The sequence below is a fragment of the Lemur catta genome, chromosome 7 (assembly GCF_020740605.2).
Source record: "Lemur catta isolate mLemCat1 chromosome 7, mLemCat1.pri, whole genome shotgun sequence".
NCBI lineage: Eukaryota > Metazoa > Chordata > Mammalia > Primates > Lemuridae > Lemur > Lemur catta.
The window spans coordinates 94,953,696-94,974,833 of NC_059134.1; the positions used below are offsets into that span (position 1 = coordinate 94,953,696).

At 37.9% G+C, this 21,138-nt stretch overlaps 3 protein-coding genes across 3 annotated transcripts; 1 reads left to right on the plus strand and 2 right to left on the minus strand.

The window, feature by feature from the left end:
* Window positions 1-1,431: 1,431 nt before the first annotated feature.
* LOC123641773 (olfactory receptor 4C3) lies at window positions 1,432-2,452 on the plus strand. Its single transcript, XM_045556711.1, has one exon. It carries the CDS (start codon window positions 1,507-1,509, stop codon window positions 2,428-2,430), a length of 924 nt encoding a protein of 307 aa, XP_045412667.1. The 5' UTR covers window positions 1,432-1,506; the 3' UTR covers window positions 2,431-2,452.
* Window positions 2,453-10,881: 8,429 nt separating this feature from the next.
* Window positions 10,882-11,802, minus strand: LOC123641774 (olfactory receptor 4C45-like). Its single transcript, XM_045556713.1, has one exon. The coding sequence runs from the start codon at window positions 11,800-11,802 to the stop codon at window positions 10,882-10,884; it is 921 nt and encodes a 306-aa protein (XP_045412669.1).
* A 7,010-nt stretch (window positions 11,803-18,812) lies between these two features.
* LOC123642099 (olfactory receptor 4C5-like) lies at window positions 18,813-19,798 on the minus strand. Its single transcript, XM_045557016.1, has one exon. The coding sequence runs from the start codon at window positions 19,749-19,751 to the stop codon at window positions 18,813-18,815; it is 939 nt and encodes a 312-aa protein (XP_045412972.1). The 5' UTR covers window positions 19,752-19,798.
* Between the last annotated feature and the right edge of the window lie 1,340 nt (window positions 19,799-21,138).

The window sequence follows — 21,138 nt, forward strand, 5'->3', positions numbered from 1 at the left end:
CTCTCTGCAACCTCAGGGTGTTGCAGTACTCTTATCTTCATTTTATAGATGAGAACATTGAGACTTTGAGAAGTTGTGAGTGGCTACACAGCCAATAAAATGGCAGAGGAAGAATTCAAACCCAGATGTGTTTACATGGCAGTATAAGTACAGCGAAGCCACAGACCCTGTGGCAAGACTGCCTGGGTGCAAGCCCCAGTTCTGCCAGTTATAGCTGTGTCTTACTTTCTTCCTCTGCAAAATGAGATACAAAGAATAATCTACCTCCTGGAGATGATGTGAGGATGAAACGAGGTGATACATGTTAACAGTTTGGATAGTGCTTGGCCAAGACTAACTGCTATGCAGGTGTTTGCTTTTATTACTGCTGTCTGTGCTTTTGGCCATAATGTTCTACTCTGAAAAGGTCCCCATCAGACTTGTGATTTGCAGAAGCTGTATTTGCCTTCTTGCAATAAAGTGTGGAGAGAGAAAAAAGGGGGCCGTTTTCTGATCAGCACAGGACTTTTCTCTCCAGTATTTCTTGTGTCTGGGTATCTCTATTTATCAAACACTTGGTAGTTCTCCCTTAATTCTCTGCACACTGAGCATTAAATCATCAGCAAGTGGGAGGATTCAGAAACTTTAAGGAGAGCTGATATTCTGCCATAGGGGATTATAATTTATAGCTGGTTAAGATAGGGCATCTGTTCTCTCTGCCCCTGTAGCTTCTCTGATGTAGTCAATGGGCAGATAATCATTTAATAGAATCTTTCATTGATGTTCACCATTTTTATTATTATTATTAGTTTTTACTGTGAGTCCTTCCTGTAGACTGCAGAAAGACTAGTAGCCGTTAGTTAGAAGGATTTTACCAAGGCCAGAGACAGCAAAACCCATAAGCATGTGAAAGTGTAAAGGAAGGGGGAAGATAATGTTAAGTTGGCCTCCCAGACATGACGCTGCCCACAGCACAGTGTGGGTAGGAGTAACTGAACAAGGAGAGAAAGGGAGAAGTTGGACAAGTCTCCAGCTGCAACCATGTCAGTTTCTCCCAATCCTGCCTCTGTTTCTTTTACATCAATTTGTGTTACCACCAGAAAAACGCTGCCCCTCATGGACTATACATGCAGAGATTTCAGGAGATCCTAATTTTTCATGGTTTTCTCAATTTGCTGTCTTATCTATGCTGAAAATAGTCAGAGATGTCCTCCAGTTAGAATTAGAAAATCAATGTCTGTCAAATGTTCCATCTCAGCAGCAAAAAATGCAAATGTAGACAATTAAGTTATTATTTTCTTCTAATAACTAAGATATCAAGTGCCCAGTGATGCTAAAGTATGTATACTCACATTTTGTGGTTAACAGAATCAACTGGTATGAGAATTTTGGAACAGAAGAGGGTTAAGAGGGACAAAGGGAAGTGGGTGTGCTAATGGAAACCTTGCACCATTCCTCCTTGCCCAGAATTAGTTCTATTACTTGTTTCTCTTTTGACTTTATAGATAATACTGTATCTGCATTCACATGTCCTTGGAATCTATGGAAATAACACAAAATATCACAGAATTTTTCATGCTTGGACTCTCACAGAACCCGGAGATACAGAGAGTTCTCTTTGTGGTCTTTTTGATGATCTATGTGGTCACAGTTTGTGACAACATGCTCATTGTGGTCACTATCACCTCCAGCCCTGCTCTGGCTTCCCCTATGTATTTTTTCCTGGCCAACCTATCCTTTATTGACATCTGTTATTCTTCCTCTATGGCCCCTAAACTCATCGCTGACTCCTTGTATGAGGGGAGAGCAATATCTTATGAGGGCTGCATGGCTCAGCTCTTTGGAGCCCATTTTTTGGGAGGTGTTGAGATCCTTCTGCTCACAGTGATGGCCTATGACCGCTATGTGGCCATCTGCAAGCCCCTGCACTACACGACCATCATGACCAGGCATCTCTGTGCCATCCTGGTGGTGGTGGCTTGGCTTGGGGGCTTCCTGCACTCATTGGTTCAGCTCCTTCTGGTCCTCCAGTTGCCCTTCTGTGGGCCCAACATGATCAATCACTTTGTCTGTGACATGTACCCTTTGCTGGAACTCTCCTGCACAAACACATATGTCATTGGTCTGCTGGTGGTTGCCAACAGCGGTGTGCTCTGCCTGTTGAACTTCCTCATGTTGGTTGCTTCCTACATTGTCATCTTGTTGTCCCTGAGGTTCCACAGTGCAAAGGGGAGACACAAAGCCCTGTCCACCTGTGGGTCCCATTTCACTGTTGTTGCCTTGTTCTTTGTGCCCTGTATATTTACCTATATGAATCCATTTTCTACTTTATCTGCAGAAAAAAACATGGCAGTATTTTATGGTATTCTAACACCTATGTTGAATCCACTCATTTATACCCTGAGAAATGAAGAGGTAAAAAATGCTATGAGAAAGCTTTTCACACATTAAGAAGTTGCATGTGGATAATGAGAGATAAAGCAGGAAATAAAAATGACTTTCTATAAGTAGAACAAACCAAGGTTTGTTTCTTCTTACCATATGTCATCTTATCTATCTTATCCATCCTTTAATGTTCATAGACTTTTATTGTTATTTAGCCTTTTCACTTAAATTGCATAATTTGATTACAAAACAACTATATGAAATATATATGGCATGAATGATTATTATTCCTATTTTACCAGTAAGGAAACTCTGTCTCCTGATGTGGTTGATTAATCAAGGTTGTCTAGTTTTTAAGAGCCTAAACTAAAGCTCAGAATCTGTTCTTTTTGATCTATCATCTAGATCTTTAAACAGCAACTGTGTTGAGTCTGTGTGATAATTATTGAGTTGTAGAAATGTGAGGCAAAGTATCAAAGCTTAGCCATATTTACTTAGCAGCCTCATGTGCATCCAGGCCTGGTTTCTGTTCCTTCTCATCACCCTTTATGACATCAGGAGTACAGCTGCTGCACCACTGCAGAGAGGTTAAGAGTTTGGCTCTGGAGACAGTCCGACCCGAGTTTGAATCTTTTTTCCTATGCTTGCTAGTTGCATGACCTTGAGAAAGTGATGAAAACTCTATAATCTTCTGATGTCTGTTTTTAACATACAAGTAAAGACATTTTAGATTCCACATGTAAGTGAGGTCACGCAGTATTTGTCTTTCTGTGTCTGGCTTATTTCACTAAGTATAGTGTCCTCCAGGTCCATCCACCTTGTTGCAAATGACAGGATTTCTTTCTTTTTAAAGGTGTCATCCCAATACAGCTGGGGATGAAAAGGCAAAGGTGATACATGTCTCAAAGTGTTATTGTGAGAATGAAACTAGATAATCTACATCAAGTTCTTAATGCAGTTTCTGGCACATGGTAAACTCCCAACATGTTCATTTGATATTATTATGCCTACCTCAAACCTTTCCTAACCTTCCATAAAGAGGTTGCTTTTGCTTTTCTATCTCTATTAGGTTTGAAATTTATGCTGCCTTTAGAGTAGAATAGTTTTTTTTGTTAAGCAACGCAAAGTGGCATTTCCTTTTATTTTTCCTAACTCTTCTTGTTCCAAACTCCAAAGAATTCTGGTGTTCTGGAATCTGAAATGTATGTCAATGCTCATTCCATCTTTTTCCTGATTTTGTAAACTCTCACTATGTCCCTTCCAAAGCTTTACCCTTTAAGATTATAGGCTCCCACGATTTATAAGAAACTTATCCTTTATTTGACAATCTGTCATTCACCACGCTGCAGCATATTCACTTTTTGTGTTAAGAAAAAACCAACCAGAAATTAATATGAAAAGAAATTTGCCTCAGAAGACATATTCAAAATTAGTTCCGAAGATATTAGTCTCCACTAAATTTGGAAGATTATCAGGAAATAGGTCTTGTTTTGCTCTCATACCTGTACGTATAATAAAAACAACAGATGTAGAATTTTTAGGTGAAGAAAATATTGCTTTCTTTCACTTTGTCACATTTTAATAGTCTAATTAATAATAGCTAGGTATAATTGAGACCTTGAATTCTATACCCATTCATTTCTGCTGTTAGATGATAAAAGTATAACTGAACCCATTTGCTAATCAACTAAGAAATGTGAAATCATGATAAGGTTTACTAAAAAATAGCCTATCTTTTTGCTAGCTTGCTACAATTTTATCTCAAGAGACTTTCTAGAAAAGTACGCTTCTTTTAGTTGGAATTTGAAATGTACCCTGATTTTCAGTACAGTTAAAATATCAAATAGCATAAAGGACTGATCCTAGTGTATGCTTATTTTTATCATCCAGCTGATGATTAGCAACATCCCACTTAACTTAGGAATGGTGCTTCTTTTTGAAAAATTTCAACCTGCTCAATTAAATACATGAGTAAATATTAGAAGTTTTTTTGAGAATTTAAAAATTATTACTAATCTTGTATATAAAAGTAGTTGTATTTCCATTTTAGAGACCATGTAAAATATCTTTTCCCTATAATACATATTTATTTTAGAAAATTTACAAAACAATAAAATAAAGACATCTGTATGTGTGTAAATCTACCTTTACGCCCATTACCTAGAGATAATCACCAACATTTTGGTAGATATTCTTCTAGCCATCATCATCTTCTTTTTCTCATCTTCCTGTTCCTCTTTCTCCTCCTCCTCCTCCTCCTCCTCCCCTTTCTTCTCTTTCTCCCTGTCTTTATATACAGTCTATCATATCATATATATATGACATAAGGATATAATATATGTGATATATGTGATATTTCTATACTTACTTGTTTAATATGATTTGCCTGCTTAAAATTATGTCTGGCATAGATAGCCTCATAATTCAAAATTTTCTGTGACATCAATCTGGATGGGTGTTTAGTGTTTATTGTATAGACTTAATAAATTTATTTAACTGAACCCCTACTGGTGAATTTTAGATTCGTTCTAGTTCTTGCTTTTATAAGTAGCACTGAGACGAATATCCTTTTAGCCAAATATTTTTACACATCTAATATTGTTTCCTTAGGAAAAAAATGAGACCTAGCAGATGAGTCAGAGTTAGCCAGGAGCAGAGGTAGAAAAGAATATTCTAGAGGAATAAGCTCATTCATAAATTAGAGGCAAGAAAAGACATAGCAGAGTGGTTATGAATTAGGAGGCATTTCAGAATCAGGAGTCAAATCTTAGCATGTAAATAAATGATTTCACAGTGTGATCAATGAAACGATAGTGTGTGAACCAGGTATAGTCATGAGATGAGCAGGAGTATTGCATGCAGGAGGCTATATTTTAACTGAATTTTAAAGTATGAGTAAAAGAAGTCCAACAAATCAACTAAACATTTGAGGAACGTAAAGTGAATTCAAGTCATGGGGACAATATGTGCTTTCTGGACACAGTGCATGGTTTGGTGTAGCTGGAACATAGACTGGAAAGGGAGATGAATGGACTCAGTTCTGTAAGAAAATAAATTCCAGATGGAAAAAAATCCTAAACTCAAAAATTCCTTCTAAAAAATTATTAGAAGATAATATTTGAGAACATATTCATGATCTAGGCTAGAGAAAGCTTTCAGAAATGAGATATAAAAATGAATCAACAAATGTGGCCATGTAATTAATAAATGGCTTTTGAATGATAAGAAGACACCATAAATAGAGGTAAAAGAACAGTGGCTGCCTGGGGGAGGGGAGGATATTTATAACATGTATAACAGCCAAAGAATCAGAATATAAAAAGCACTCCTACGAATAAGAAGAAAAAGTTTGACAACCAATAAATAAACAAGAAATTACAGTGTATATGAACATTTTAAAAGATGACCAACTTCAGGAGTAATCAGGAACATGCCAATTATAGTAATAATGAGATTCCATTTTACATATTAGTTTGGCAGAGACTAAAACACTTGATGATATCAGTCATTGCCAAAGATGAGACGTGGCGATTCTCTCACACCTTGCTGGTGGCAGCCACTATGGAAAGCTATTTGGTGGTGTTTATTAGAAATAAAAACAAATCATTTGATTTGTTTATATATTTAGAGAAACTTTCATGAATGCACACATGGAAACATGAGCAAGGATGTGTTTTTATGTGTGTAACAAACAGAAGGAATCAAGTGGGGGAATGCTTAAAACAACTATGGCATACATGATGGATCACTGTACAGCAGTTAAAAGAAGTGACTCGAATATCTCGCAACAGAGATTGGTCTGCAAAACATAATGTTGAGTGAAAAAGTAAGTCGAAGAATGATGCATTTAGTATGATAACATTAGTAGAAAAAGAAATCCCTAAAACCAATATTATTTTCTCTCTGTGTATGCATGTGTGAGCGTGTATTTGTGTATGTGAAGGCAGATGCTATTTTTCAAAAGGATTCGAAGAATACCACCAGATTCATGATCGTAGTTTTGTTTTTCTGTCATGAGAAGTAGAAGAATAGAGGAGTCTTTTACTTTTATTTTTTATATCCTAATTTATTTATTTGTTCATTTTTTTGTTTTTGTTTTTTTGAGACAGGATCTGGCTCTGTTGTCTAGGCTAGAGTGCAGTGGCATCATCATAGCTCACTGGAACCTCAAACTCCTAGGCTCAAGTGCTCCTCCTGCTTCAGCCCTTCTGAGTAGCTGGGACTATAGGAGCACACCACCACTCCTGACTAATTTTTCTATTTTTTGCAGAGACAAGGTCTCATTATGTTGCCCAGGGTGGTATCAAACTTCTGGCCTCAAGTAATCCTCTCACCTTGGCGTCCCAAAGTCTGGGATTAGAGGTGTGAGCCACTGCATCCAGCCTAGATCCTAATTTAATAAGTACAATATATTTGTACATGACTTTATATAATTAAAGATGAAAAAATCCCACAAAACCAGATATGCTAAACTTAAGAATTATTGCTTATTGGTGGTAAAAGTGGTGTTTTTTCCCTGTTGTTTGTATTTTATGTATTTTTTTAAACGTAAAAGTCAGATAATGTGGATTTTTCTTTAAATGGCATCAAAACAAAGACATGTGCTGATGTCCCTCTCCCGGTCCCATGAATTCCCTCTGCCCTTGCCCAGCTGCTCTTTGTGACTTACCCTCCTATCCAAGGCCAGCCTTTGCCTTGCTCCCCACCAACCCCTCTCATCACCTCACCTCCAGGACCTCTTCACTCCTCAGTTACTGTTCTTTGTTATCAACTTCCGCTTCATCAATAAACTTGGTTAAGTCTCTGCCAACCTCAAAGGTGGAAGCTACACTTCAGGGCTGAATTATTTCTTTGTTCAGCTCTGAGTCATCTTAGGAAAATAAACCCATCTGATGCTCAATTTCCTTGTCCAAAAGTGGGCATTTTATCCCTTAGGTTACCCCCTTGTAAAAAGAGAGTGTGTGTAGAAAGCACAATGTCTGACAGGTGAGAGGAGCCTAACAAATGTTAGCTCCCTTCCCTGCCAGCAAGAAAAGGGAATAGAATAAAGCCTAGAAATAATGTAAACTTCTAAATTTTAAGTACTGTGGAAAATGCAGAGTAAAAAAGGTGACTTGTATTTGAGATTTTTATTCTGAAACTCATTATATGTGGCCACTGGAAAGCTACTTTAAAAAATTAGTTTTTATTTTATTTTTTTAACTCTTTTGAACTTCTTTCCTTCAAGTAGAGTTTTTTTTTTTTAAATGAATGACAGCAGGATGAATATATATGGTCATTTCAAATGTATTTGCTAATTTTTTCTTTTGTTCTTATTTATCAGAGGAAAGTACCACTCTATAAGCCACAGGCTGCTTCTTCCATGTACAGATTGGTACAGATAGAAAAGAAATAATTAGTTTCAAAGAAATTTCCTGTTATATGGAAATAGGAACATTCACAGAGTTATAAACTATTGACAAGTCACTGCCTGGTTCTTTGCCGATACATTTTTAGCCTAGCCTGTCTGTGAAAGCAAGTCTACCTGTAAATTAGTTAAAAAATGATATAAACAATAAAATTTATTAAAAAAATGAAGGCCAAAGAGTTTCAAGAAGAGAATTCCAAAGAAAATGTAAGAAATTTAAGACAAATGTAAGAAATTAACGTGTTTGTTTATATTAAAGGGAAGTAGAATAGGATTTGGCAAAGCACACTGGGTTTTGGTTAAACAGGCTAAGCCTTAAATTCTATCTAAGTCAAATTTTGGCTAATTAATCTCAAACAATATAATTAACTTCTTTATCCCTTAATTTCCTCATTTATGAAATGGGAATATCAATATTATTGTGCTTATAGGGCTACAGTGAGAAGTAAATAACAAAAAGAATATAAGGCACTTCACATAAAAGCACTCAAATAAATTAAAAATAGCTATCATAATTATAAATACTATCATGTTTTATCTATGCTCACACTGTCCTATGAGTAGAATCATCATTATGTTCAAATAATCAAATGTTTTAGATGGAGGTAAGTTCCACAGTTTGAGGCTTAAAAAAATTAAGAACAGAAATAAATTGAAGTCAGAAATTTGCTGACTCCAAAATGTTGGTCAAAGGATACAAAATTCAGTGAGATAGGAGAAATAAGTTCAAGGGATATATTGCACAACATGGTGACAATAGTTTTTTTTTTTTTATAAACATTTGGAATTTTATTAAAAAAAAAAAAAAACACCAGGGGTGCAATTGGTTAGTGCGAGGTACTTATATGACAATAGTTAATAATGATATACTGTATTCTTAACAAATACTAACAGAGTAGATTTTAAGAGTTTTCATCACAAAAAGGATAACCATGTGAGGTAATGCATATGTTAATTAGCTTAATTTAACCATTCTGCAATGTATATATATTTTAAAGCATCATGTTATATGTGATAGATATATACAATTTTATTTGTTAATTTAAATAAAATAAAACATTAAAAAAAGAAATTCACTGCCTCCAAGACATACAGAACATATAAAGTGAGTGCTTAGGTCAGTACTTTATTCTCAGAAACTACTCAGTAAACATTAGTTATTAATATCAATATCATCACTGTCATCATTCTTATTTTTATATGATCCTATTTCTCATTCTGTTTTTCTTGGGAACTACAATTGCATCTTTAAAGGATAAAGTTGATTTTAAAAAACACTGTTGCTCCTATGTGTTTACAAAATGGACACTCATAGGAAACTACGGCAAGGCATTTATTTTTTAAAAGGCATTGTATGTGAGATCTGTCCAGATGTAAAGTCCTGAGAACACAGGAAACGTCGGCATTAGCTGATATTTGAATCCATGCGTTAGAAATATCTTCCTGAAAACCCGTTTCTGGACTCTCCCACAGAAACCACAAGCTCAGTACAGAGGTAGATCTTTTGGTCCCTGGCACTGGTCTCTCCTTTCCCCTCTTTCTTCCAGAGGAACAGAATGGGATGGGACCCATAATTCGTGAGAGCTTTTAAGCTTAGTTCTGCTCAAGCATTTCATAGTGGTTCCCACCAGCTCCATCATTTGAAACTGCAGAGATTTTAAAGGGTATTTTAATCTCAGAATAGGATTAATTTCTAAGACTTGGTCATTGGCCTCTAGGACACCATTGTGCTGTAGGTACTGGTAAATGGATAGCATTGATGATCTATTCTAAAGTGCAGTGAGGCTGAGACAGACATCTAATCCTGCTGTGACAGTGGCTATTGAAGAATAGTAGTGATGTTCTTGTTCTCCTCTGTCAGGAACTGCAGTGCCCAGCACACCTTAGACTTTGGTGACATCCCTGAAGGGTGTTCAGTGTTTGAGCCATTTTCGCCATTTTTCAGCTGACTCTTAATTTCAGTGTAAATCATTTAATTATCACAATTTAAGGAAGCATGTAAAATTATTTCCCTTTTACTGATGAAGAAACAGGTAGAGAAATGAAGCAGCCTGCTTACATTTATAAGGCTAATTAATGATGGAGACAAGATGAGAAATCAGGTCATTTGATCCAAAGCTCTTAATCCATAACTTCAAAGCATCTGACTATTTCTGAATCTTTAGTCTTTCATTATGTGCATGGTACTTTTCTATAATCCAGATTTTTGATCATTGTCATCTACTTCCATGATGCAAACTTTTTTTTACATCACTGTAATTTCCTATAACAGCTGTTTTGTTTTCAGTACCTTCTTTTCCTTTATTGATAGCTAAGACCAGACTTTAATGTATAGGTATTTTCTGCCTTTACCTTACAGACTTTATCAATTATAGTTCTTTTGCTCCAGCCAATTCTGTTTCCATTTTTTTTGGTAAATAATTGTATACCACAGGGAATAGTGGAGATGTAGTGTTTTTAAAAGTAAGTTTTCATGAAAATGTGCCCTTTTTTGGGATTGTGCTATGCAAAACGTTTTCTATTGCTGCTATAGGAGAACATTTATAAACCTCTCAAACTTAGGAAGATAAAAAGCACTTGATGAAAGTACTTCTTGAAGACTCTTTCCATACTGTCCTACAGTCCTTTCATAGACAGTTGTTTTTCTTCTTTTAAAATAAAACTTCATTCTGGCTGTGGTGCTGGGTATGAAAGGTGACAAGAATATTGCTATTGATCTGTTTCATACCCACAATCAGAACAATATTACTTTTGTGAGCCCTTGGTACTTTTGCCCTCTTGGGTCCTTCCCTAGGTAAGAAATATTAAAAATTATATTTTATTAGTATGTTGGCATAAAGATAAATATAATGTAAGTTGGATTTAGATTATATTCATTCCCCCCCCCTTATTTTAAAGAAATTAAGCATTTCAGGGGCTCCTATAAGTATCGTGCTCTCAGCACTTCCTACTGTGCCTTATGTGTGTCAGCCCAGCCTACTGTGTGTGCTCCTAATAAAAATTGATGAAGACAGGATAATTGATTGTCCCAAGTTTAATCAATTGAAAAGGGGATGACTCTACATAAAATATCACTAGATATTCTTGCTTAAATAGTCAAATTTCAAGATTTATTTATCATCAGTTTTCATTATTTGTCCCCAGAGCTTCTTCATGACATTTTTCACTTCTTCGTTTCTGAGGGTATAGATTAAAGGGTTCAACATAGGCGTCACTAGGGTGCAAAACACAGTCACTGCTTTGTCAGTGGGGAAGGAGGTCATGGGTCTTAGGTAAAGGTATGAACAAGGTATGAAGAATAGGATAACAACAGTGACATGAGAGGCACAAGTAGACAGGGCTTTGTGACGTCCTTTAGAGCTGTGAGTCCTCAGGGAGCGCAGGATGATGACATAGGAAGCAACCAGCATGAAAAAAATGAGGAAACACAGTGACCCACTGTTGGCAGCAATCAGAGGCCCCAAAGTGTGAGTGTCTGTGCAGGCCAGCTCCAGAAGAGGTATTAAATCACACATAAAGTGGTCGATGACATTGGGGCCACAGAATGGTAACTGAGCCATGAACAAAGTCTGGATCCCTGCATGAACAGACCCCAGAATCCCAGCCATCCCAACCAAGAATCCACACATAGGTCGGCTCATGATGGTCGCGTAGTACAGGGGCTTACAGATGGCTACGTAGCGGTCATAGGCCATGACAATTAACAAGATGATCTCAGCTCCAGCGAAGAAATGTTCAGCAAAGAGCTGAGTCATGCAGCCATTGAAGGATATGGTGTTCTTTTCAGAGACCAAGTCGAAGATCATTTTGGGTGCTATGGAAGAAGAGTAGAAGCCATCTATGATGGACAAACAGGACAGAAAAAAGTACATGGGAGAACCCAGGGCTGGGCTGATGAAGATGGTGACCGAGATGAGCAGGTTACCTAACAATGTGATCAAGTAGGTCATTAAAAACACAACAAACAAGAATCTCTGCCATTCTGGATCGTGAGTCAGGCCCAGCAGGATGAATTCTGTCACATTGTTCATCCTTTCTGCTGATTTAGCTTGGGTTGTGTGCATATGGTCCATCTGAAAAAAATCACAATATTTCTGAGTGATGATTTTTTAATTCAATACTAAAATATTTTATCACATCTTTAGTCCTGGTCTCTGACATTGTTGGAGCTGAACTTCCACTCACCTCTGCTATTTCGCAGAGAGTTGTAAAGAAGAACAGAAAGAGGTTAAATTTCCTCTAATTCATATTAATGGGGTAGTGACGATGTCTTACAAGTACCACCATAAAGCAAGGTGTTATTAAACATGTTTACTAACATTTGACTCCCAAACTTTCTTTCTGGCTCTAAAAATCTCACAGATAGCTCTCTTTCATTTTTGGGATAAATTTCATCAGTAACAATTATTTTGAAGTTATACTTGTCCATTGTTATGGTTATTTATAGGTATGTGAACACAATCATCTGTTAAAGTCAACTGTGTGTCAGATACTAATGTGCCTTACTAAATCTAAGCCAGCCGTGTTCTGGGATCTATTCTCCCTTTCTCTCATATGAATGCACACACACACAGAGTTAGAGACAGAGCTGCAGATGGAGTTACTTTTCTTTCTGAATGCCAAGGAACTATAACAGCTCATTGAGTATAGTTCATTCAGCAGCCTTGGGTGTCGTGTCTGTCTCTCCGTGATGCTTTCTTTCATGCTCCCGCTTTCTGCATCTTTGGATGTGGATATGTAAATGGTGCAAAGTTCCCCTAAAAGTTCACAATATTTCATAAATAAATCTTCCTTGTAGTTGGACTCTTGTCACATGTAGAATTATGCTCTGGATTAGATATATTTCCCCACACGTATTTTACAAATGGAATTGAGTCATGATCTCCTTGAGTTTTCTGTTGACAAGGCAGAAATGTTAGGCTCACCTGAGATAATACAATTTTCCCTTTTGGAATAAATTCAATCAATTAAGATGAACTTGTAGTTTTCATTGCTAACTGGTAAATAGTTGAAAATTTTCACTGTTAATGGGAAATATTGAATGTATATAAGAATATATATATTTTTGAATGATCTGAACATGAATTTTCAACAGTGAGTACATGTTGTTGTTACAAAAGAGCATAAGATATTTTATTCTTTCTCCTCTTCTTTTTCTCCTTCTTTTCCCAAGCCCTGGTGAAAAATATAACCACATATTTTTCTTCAAACATTTCTGCACAGAATTCAGCATCATGACCTCTAGGCTTCAATAAAGGTGAGGAAAGACACCTTTGATTTTAAGGAAAGCTGGCTTATTTCCTCTATCCATGGCTCCTGTAGATGGTGATATGTGGTTAATCATTCTTAATGGATTTAATTCACAAATTCTAACATCAATGTGGCAACAAGTCATGAAAAGGAGAAAGAAATTTGAAGCCACTATAAGCAGAAACCTATAGAATCAGCGTGTTTAGTGAGACATAAATGTTAACCACGATGTCTTAAAAATGACTTCAGAAGTTCTTTAATAGCACATGGTCTGGCAACATTACAGATAGTGTTTTTTGTATTTTCATGTTGTTGTGCCCAAATTCATTTTTAGAGCAAAATACTAAACTTCAAGTCAAATATGTAATTATAAAATCTACTTTAGTGAAAATAGATTGGCCAAATCAAGTTAATCTGCTTAAAATTTAGGAAAAAAGATTGAGTTTTCACTGACCTGGGTCTACTTGTTGGTGGATTCTTCTGTTTTTAGTGATTACATTCTTCTCCTGCAGGCATATGGAGCACAACCACAAAGAGACTCTGAGCTGACACATGGAACATTGGAATTCCTCTCTCTCTGGGCAACTCTCCCAATTTGGACATTTTGGTTTAGTTTGGTTTGCAGTGTCAGTCTGGATTTACTCAGAAAATGAGCTGTTTCAGTTAGGAAACTTCAATATATCTAGGATTTAACTTCTGCTCACTTTCTTGGTTTCCTATGAAAGTATAAGCCAATCATATATATATATATATATATATATATATATATATATATATATAAATACATAATATATATTTTCAGGTCTCAGAACTATGTTCAATCCAAATTAAAAACAATGGGAATAATGCAAAATTCTTCTAATCTGGAAAACTAGTATATGCAACTATAGCATGAATCAGTGAATCAAATCCGCTTAATTAGACACTGTTTTTGCAAATTGATTTTGCTGAATTTCTGTTTCCTTAAGAGTTGATGAACAATGTGGAGAAGATTTCTTTTATTCCTGATTCATGTGTTCCTTTTGACTCTGTTTCCCTAGACACCTACTAAACTCAAGAGTAGTGTCTCTCAAACAAATCTTTACCTTGCTGGTACATGGCTCCGCTGCTGTCATTTTCTCACAGGCCCTTCTTTGTAATTCTTCCTTCATTGACCCTAGAGAAGTGTTTAAATAGATTTTCAGAGACTTCAGGATTTGGCAATGCGTTGACCTCTCTAGTACCCAGAGGATTAGTAATTGGCCCTTTTGGAATCTTTACCAAAGCAAGAGTCAGGGTGCTTCACTTACTCCCGTTTGACACCCACAAACATCACTAGTGGCTAGTTTCAGAAATGCAATTGAGCTTGGGTTAAAGATATGTCTATCACTATAGTTTAGGATAAGACTTGGGTAACATAATTTGGAAACTTTCTTTTTTTTTTTTTTTTTTTTTTTTTTTTTTGAGACAGAGTCTCACTTTGTTGCCCGGGCTAGAGTGAGTGCCGTGGCGTCAGCCTAGCTCACAGCAACCTCAAACTCCTGGGCTTAAGCGATCCTACTGCCTCAGCCTCCCGAGTAGCTGGGACTACAGGCATGAGCCACCATGCCCGGCTAATTTTTTTTGTATATATATTTTTAGTTGGCCAGATAATTTCTTTCTATTTTTAGTAGAGACGGGGGTCTCACTCTTGCTCAGGCTGGTCTCGAACTCCTGACCTCGAGCGATCCACCCGCCTCGGCCTCCCAGAGCTAGGATTACAGGCGTGAGCCACCGCGCCCAGCCTGGAAACTTTCATTATAGGCTATTTTTCTAACTGTAACATGTTGAGCCTGGCCTGGTTTTAGGCAAAGATCAGAGTTGTGAGAATGGATTTATTTCTCTCTGAAAACATGACTGGGTTAAATATTATAGTTGCTCTGAAGAACAAAAATGCCAGTCTTCAAAGTCATGTGCCTGAATTACTCTGGAAGATTGTGATATTTTTATTAGTAACCGACTGAGGTAATTTAGATGGCAGGATTCCCAGCTACCAGAGATTGAATAATTTAAAACATAGAGATTTTAACTTCCCATGGGATGATTACCTAGATGACACATTCTCATGATTAATTTGGGAGTATATATCTTTTCTGTCTATCCCACAAAGAGCTAATGGCTGGTGGACTTAGAGTTAGGCACCACGCTTTCCCAAATAGTCATTGAGACTGCCACACTCTGCCAATCACTCATGTACAATGGCATCGAGAGGTGCAGAATAGAGATGCTTTAGAAAGGAGGCTCCACTGCTATATTGTCTCCTTTAGCTTCTCAGGTGATGAAGAACTGGTTGCAGCCTCACATGGAATCACTTTTTTTGCTATTGACTTTTACCTTTAAAACAAACTGACACACGCCTGAAATCCAGGACCAGAAAAGCAAAGCAAAGCCTTTAGCTCTATTCTCAATAGTCAACTGTTTTGCTCCCTTGTTTGCTGCCCTCTCCCTTGTTATTTATTTTTTAAATTGTGGTTATATATAAAAAATTTGTCATTTAACCATTTTAGGTGTTCAGTGGTGTTAAATACATTCACATTGTTGTGTGCCTATCCTCACCATCCATCTGCAGAACATTTTCATCTTCCCAAACTGATACTCTCTAACTGTTAAACAGTTACTCCCTATTCCCCCTTTCTCCCAGCCCCTGGCAATAACCATTCTATTTTCTGTCTATATAGTTTAACAGAAAATTGAAGTACTTACTATAAATGGAATCATATTAATACAATATTCCTCCCTTACTATCTGGCATATTTCATTTAATGTAATGTCTTCATGGTTCATCCATGTATTAGCATGTGTCAGAATTCTCCTTCTTAAGGTTGAATAATATTCCATTATGAGTAAACTGCATTTTGTTTATCCATTATTCCTTGACTTTTTTATTATAGTAAGAACATTTAAAATGAGATCTATCCTCTTAACAAAATTGTAAGTATACAGTACAGTTCTATTAACTATAGATGCAATGTTATATAGCAGATCTCTAGAACTTATCTTGAATAACTGAAACTTTATCCCTGTTGAATAGATACCTCCAATTGCCCCTTTCCCCCAGCCTGTGGCAATCACCACGGTACTCTCTACTTCTATGAGTCTGAATATCTTTGACACGTCATATCAGTAGAATAATGCAATATTTGTTCTTGACTGGCTTATTTCACTTAGCATAATGCCCTTGAGTTTTATCTATGTTTTTTTTTTCTTTTTAATTTCAGCATATTATGGGGGTACAAATGTTTAGGTTACGTATATTGCCCTTGCCCCACCCGAGTCAGAGTTTCAAGCGTGTCCATCCCCCAGACGATACACACTGCACCCATTACGTATGTACATACCCATTCCCTCCTCCCTTCTCCCATTTGCCCGACACCTGATGAATGTAACTACTATATGTGCACTTAAGTGTTGATTAGTTAATACCAATTTGATGGTGAGTACATGTGGTGCTTGTTTTTCCATTCTTGGGATACTTCCCTTAGTAGAATGGGTTCCAGCTCTATCCAGGATAATCAAGAGGTGCTAGGTCACCATTGTTCTTTGTGGATGAATAGTACTCCATGATATACATATACCACATTTTATTGATCCACTCATGTATTGATGGGCACTTGGGTTGTTTCCATATCTTTGCAATTGTGAATTGTGCTGCTATAAACACTCAAGTGCAGATGTCTTTTTTATAGAATGTCTTTTTTTCCTTTGGGTAGATGCCCAGTAATGGGATTGCTGGATCAAATGGTAGTTCTACTTGTATCTCTTTGAGGTATCTCCATATTGCTTTCCACAGAGATTGTACTAGTTTGCAGTCCCACCAGCAGTGTATGAGTGTTCCTATCTCTCCGCATCCACAACTCTATGTGATTTAAACAACACCCTGTCCTCCAAGCTGGAGAGGAGTTGCTGTCTGATATCCACAGTCTGGCAGTCTGGAGCTGGCCTTGTTCCTTTCCACCATCTTCTATTCTGTGGTTTCACCTGGGCCTCTGCCTGCAGGCAGGATCTCAAGTCAGCTGAGCTCTCCCTCAACTGTGATGCAGGCCAGGAAGTTCCCTGCCCAGGATCATGGCATTAGTTGGGAGTGGGGCCTTCCCATGGGAGGAAGGGTGCTTCTCAAGCACGCTGCAGCTAAGACCCACACTGATCTGCTCATGAAGGCACACACACCTCAGTAGACTAGTTCACAAATATCCCTTCTGTGCCCCTGGGCAATGTGATCGAGACCTGGGTGTATGGGATTTGGCCTGCAAGCCTGTCCCCCAGACCCCAGAGATCAATCCCTGACCATGCCAGGGAGAAGAATGCTGGTCCCAAGTCACACGCAGGGAGCCCAAGCTGCATCAATGTCTCTCTGCCTTGAGGTTTGCCCTGCTCTGTTGGAGTCACCAGGCAAGCAGCACCAGGGAGGGCTGGTGGTTAGGGAGCTCACAGTCCAAGCACCCCTCAGTCCACTGTAGGGCCCCAAAAGGAAAGATTCCATTCCCTGTGGCTGCCTCTGGGTGGTGGCTAAATTGTCTCACTTGGTAGATGTGGGTAGGGTAAAGGAAGGGGAGAATGAAGCAATATGGTGCCTGCCAATCAGGTTGGGTCTGTGGGTGGGAGGTATCCCGAGGAGCTGGGAGCCTGTTGCCCTGTCCGCAAGAGGCTCTCCATTCACTGATGGTGGCTGTTGTCTCTGGGCTGGTGTTGGCAGGTCTCTCCAGCAGTTCAGGAGCCCACCAGCAGTCCAAGATGCAAGGGAGGGGAAATTTAACCTCTACACCTACCTTCGTCACTGGTCTCCAAGCCCCTCAGGGTTTAGACCCTGCCCATGCCTTTCTCCTTCCAGTTCTGCTCCGCAACCTCTTCCTGTGGAATCTCCTGTAGTTTCAGGCACCCTTCCTTCCAACCGTCATCTGATCTATGCTTGTCTGCCTGTTTGTTTTTTTCACTTTCATCTAAAATTTCTCCTTCTTGCAGAGACGCTCTGGCTAGAGGTGTTTCTTGTCCACCATCTTGCCAGTCTCCTCAAAATGTGGTACTTCCTTTGTGGTTTGATTGACTTTTTTGTATTGGTATAAATTTATTCCTTTCTCTTTTTCTTTTTTCTATCTTACATAGAGATTTTCTTTGTGGTTACCATGAGATTCACATAATATATTTACAATAATACATCTTCTTTATGAATTAAGGCTTTTGTCATTAAATAATGACCTTCTTTGTATTTTCTGAAAGTTTTTCACTTGGAGTCTATTTTATCTAAAGATAGTGAGGCCTGCTCTCTTTTGGTTATCATTTGTGTGACATATCTTCTTATATCTCTTTACTTTTAGCTTATATGTGTCCTTAAAACCAAAGTGAATGTTTGTAGGCAGAATATAGTTGGATCTTCCTTTTTAAAAATCCATTCAGCCACTCTATGTCTTTGGATTGGGAAATTTAATCAATTTACATCAAAGTAATTATTAATAGGCAAGAACTTACCACTGCCATTTTTAGCTCTAGGATTGCTGTTTGATTTGTTTAGATAATTTCAATCTCTCTATTAAATTTCTAATTTTGGTCAGTTATTTTTTCCTTCATTTAATTTATTTTTTTCTCTGTATTTTCTGAAGTTTATTGAGCTTTCCTTAAACAATAATTTTTAATTCTTTGTCAGGGAGTTCATAAATATCCATTTCTTTAGGGTTGGTTTCTGGTGCTTTATTTTAATCCTTTGGTGGTGTCATATTTCCCTGATCATGCTTGATCTTTGTAGTTGTTAAAATATAAATCAATTTTGTTTTTATATTCTCTATGCATACAAATTATTACCCAAGATTACATTTTTGTACCAGAGCTTCCTCATGGCATTTTTCACCTCTGTGTTTCTGAGGGTATAGATTAAAGGGTTTAGCATAGGTGTCACCATAGTATAAAACACGGCCACAGCTTTATCAATGGGGAAGGTGATCATGGGCCGAAGGTACACGAATATACAGGGTACAAAGAATAGGATGACTACAGTGATATGGGAGGCGCAGGTGGAGAGAGCCTTCCGCTGTCCTTCAGTGCTGTGAGTCTTTAGGGAGCAAAGGATGAGGACATAGGAGGTGATAAGAATAGAAAAAATGAGCATACACATCAGCCCACTGTTGGCGGCAACAAAGAGTCCAAAGATGTGAGTGTCAGTGCAGGAGAGTTTTAGCAGAGGGAAAAGGTCACAGATGAAATGGTCAATGACATTGGGGCCACAGAAAGGCAACCAGACCATACAGAGAATTTGAATCAGAGCATGCAGAAAACCTCCGGCCCAGGCCATAGCCACCAGGAGGCTGCACACCTGCCTGTTCATTGTGATCATATAGTACAGGCGTTTGCAGATGGCCACATAGCGGTCATAGGCCATTACCACGAGTAGGATGATCTCAGCTCCCCCAAAGAAATGTTCTGCAAAGAGCTGAGTCATACACCCACTGAAGGAGATAGTTTTCTTTTTAGCGAGTAAGTCAAATATCATTTTGGGGGCCATGGTAGAAGAGCAGCAGCCATCTATGAAGGATAAGACAGACAGAAAAAAATACATGGGGGAGCCCAGGGCTGGGCTGGTGGTGATTGTCACCACAATGAGTAGGTTGCCTGCCAGGGTGAGAAAGTAGATGACTGTGAACACAGCAAACAAGAGTTTCTGCATGTCTGGGTTCTGTGTCAGGCCGAGCAAGATGAATTCTGTCACGTTGCTCACTCGCTCCATGAATCCACTTTGGCATTCGGGTAATCAGCTTATCTGTGAATAGGACAAGGACTGTAATTGTGACACATAAGTTTTGAACAAGAACATAATTTTGGTCAAGATTATTTTCTGTACCACTGATAGAATTCCCAAGCAGATACACCCAAGACTTCAAGTTGGGCCATATTACTATATGAGTCCATTATAGACACATGTCCCTCTTCTCTCTCATGCACAGAGACACACAGACACAGACCAATACACACATTCATTCATATATACAAGCCTGGTTTTATGATGTTGACATGTTAGGCACCTTTCTTAGTCACTCCCATAGTATTTTTTCTCATAGAAAAAACAGGAATAAAAAGAGGACCATATGGAGTTTGTTATTCTTATTATTTTTAACTTGCTTCAGGGGGAATATAAAACATCAGGTGAATTCAGTTTGAAATTAGAGATAAGGTAGTCACATTCAAGAATCAAATGAACTGAGTGAATTTTTGAGGCTTCAGTAAGATACACCCTGGCAGAGAGATTTGTGAGTTTGTGCTACCTCCAGACAGAATTGCCTAAGAATGCTACCCAACACCTCTGGAAGAAGCATATCCTGAAGAGGATAAAACAGCATCATGCAATGCAACATTCCCCAAATTTATTTGAAACTTCAGAATTCACTGTTTGGAGAACTTCTGTTGTGTTTAGATATCAGGGGCATTTTGCAAATCAAAACCCAATTTAAGGAGGATTATGAAAAAATATCTGGCTCTGTTTAGAAAACAGATACTTTTAAGGTGAGGAAACAAAAGCACCATAATTTAATGGACAAAGTGTGTTCTTTAGAATTAGATTATTTTTACATTCCATTTTCACTGATTATTGGCCACATGATGTTGTATATAAATCTTAGTCTTACTGCACCTAAACTTTTTTATATATAAAATGGGAAAAATAAATGTCATAGAGGAATTGAAGAAAATCAGTATTCTTCAATACTGTTTGTACCTTTTTTTTTTTTTTTTTTGAGACAGAGTCTCACTCTGTTGCCCAGGCTAGAGTGCCGTGGTGTCAGCCTAGCTCACAGCAACCTCAAACTCCTGGGCTCATGTGATCCTTCTGCCTTAGCCTCCCGAGTAGCGGGGACCACAGTCATGTGCCACCATGCCTGGCTTATTTTTCTATATATTTTAAGTTGTCCAGCTAATTTCTTTCTATTTTTAGTAGAGATGGAGTCTCGCTTTTGCTCAGGCTGGTCTCGAACTCCTGAGCTCAAACGATCCACCCGCCTAGGCCTCCCAGAGTGCTAGGATTACAGGCATGAGCCACTGTGCCCGGCCCTGTTTGTACCTTAAAGGTAAACATATAGCTTACCACACACTCCAAATCTTGATAAAAAGAACAAAAGTGA

Excerpts from the sequence above, each read along its gene's own strand:
- LOC123642099 (XM_045557016.1), bottom strand. The coding sequence starts at position 19,751 with ATGGAGCGAGTGAGCAACGTGACAGAATTCATCTTGCTCGGCCTGACA.
- LOC123641774 (XM_045556713.1), bottom strand. The coding sequence starts at position 11,802 with ATGAACAATGTGACAGAATTCATCCTGCTGGGCCTGACTCACGATCCA.
- LOC123641773 (XM_045556711.1), top strand. The coding sequence starts at position 1,507 with ATGTCCTTGGAATCTATGGAAATAACACAAAATATCACAGAATTTTTC.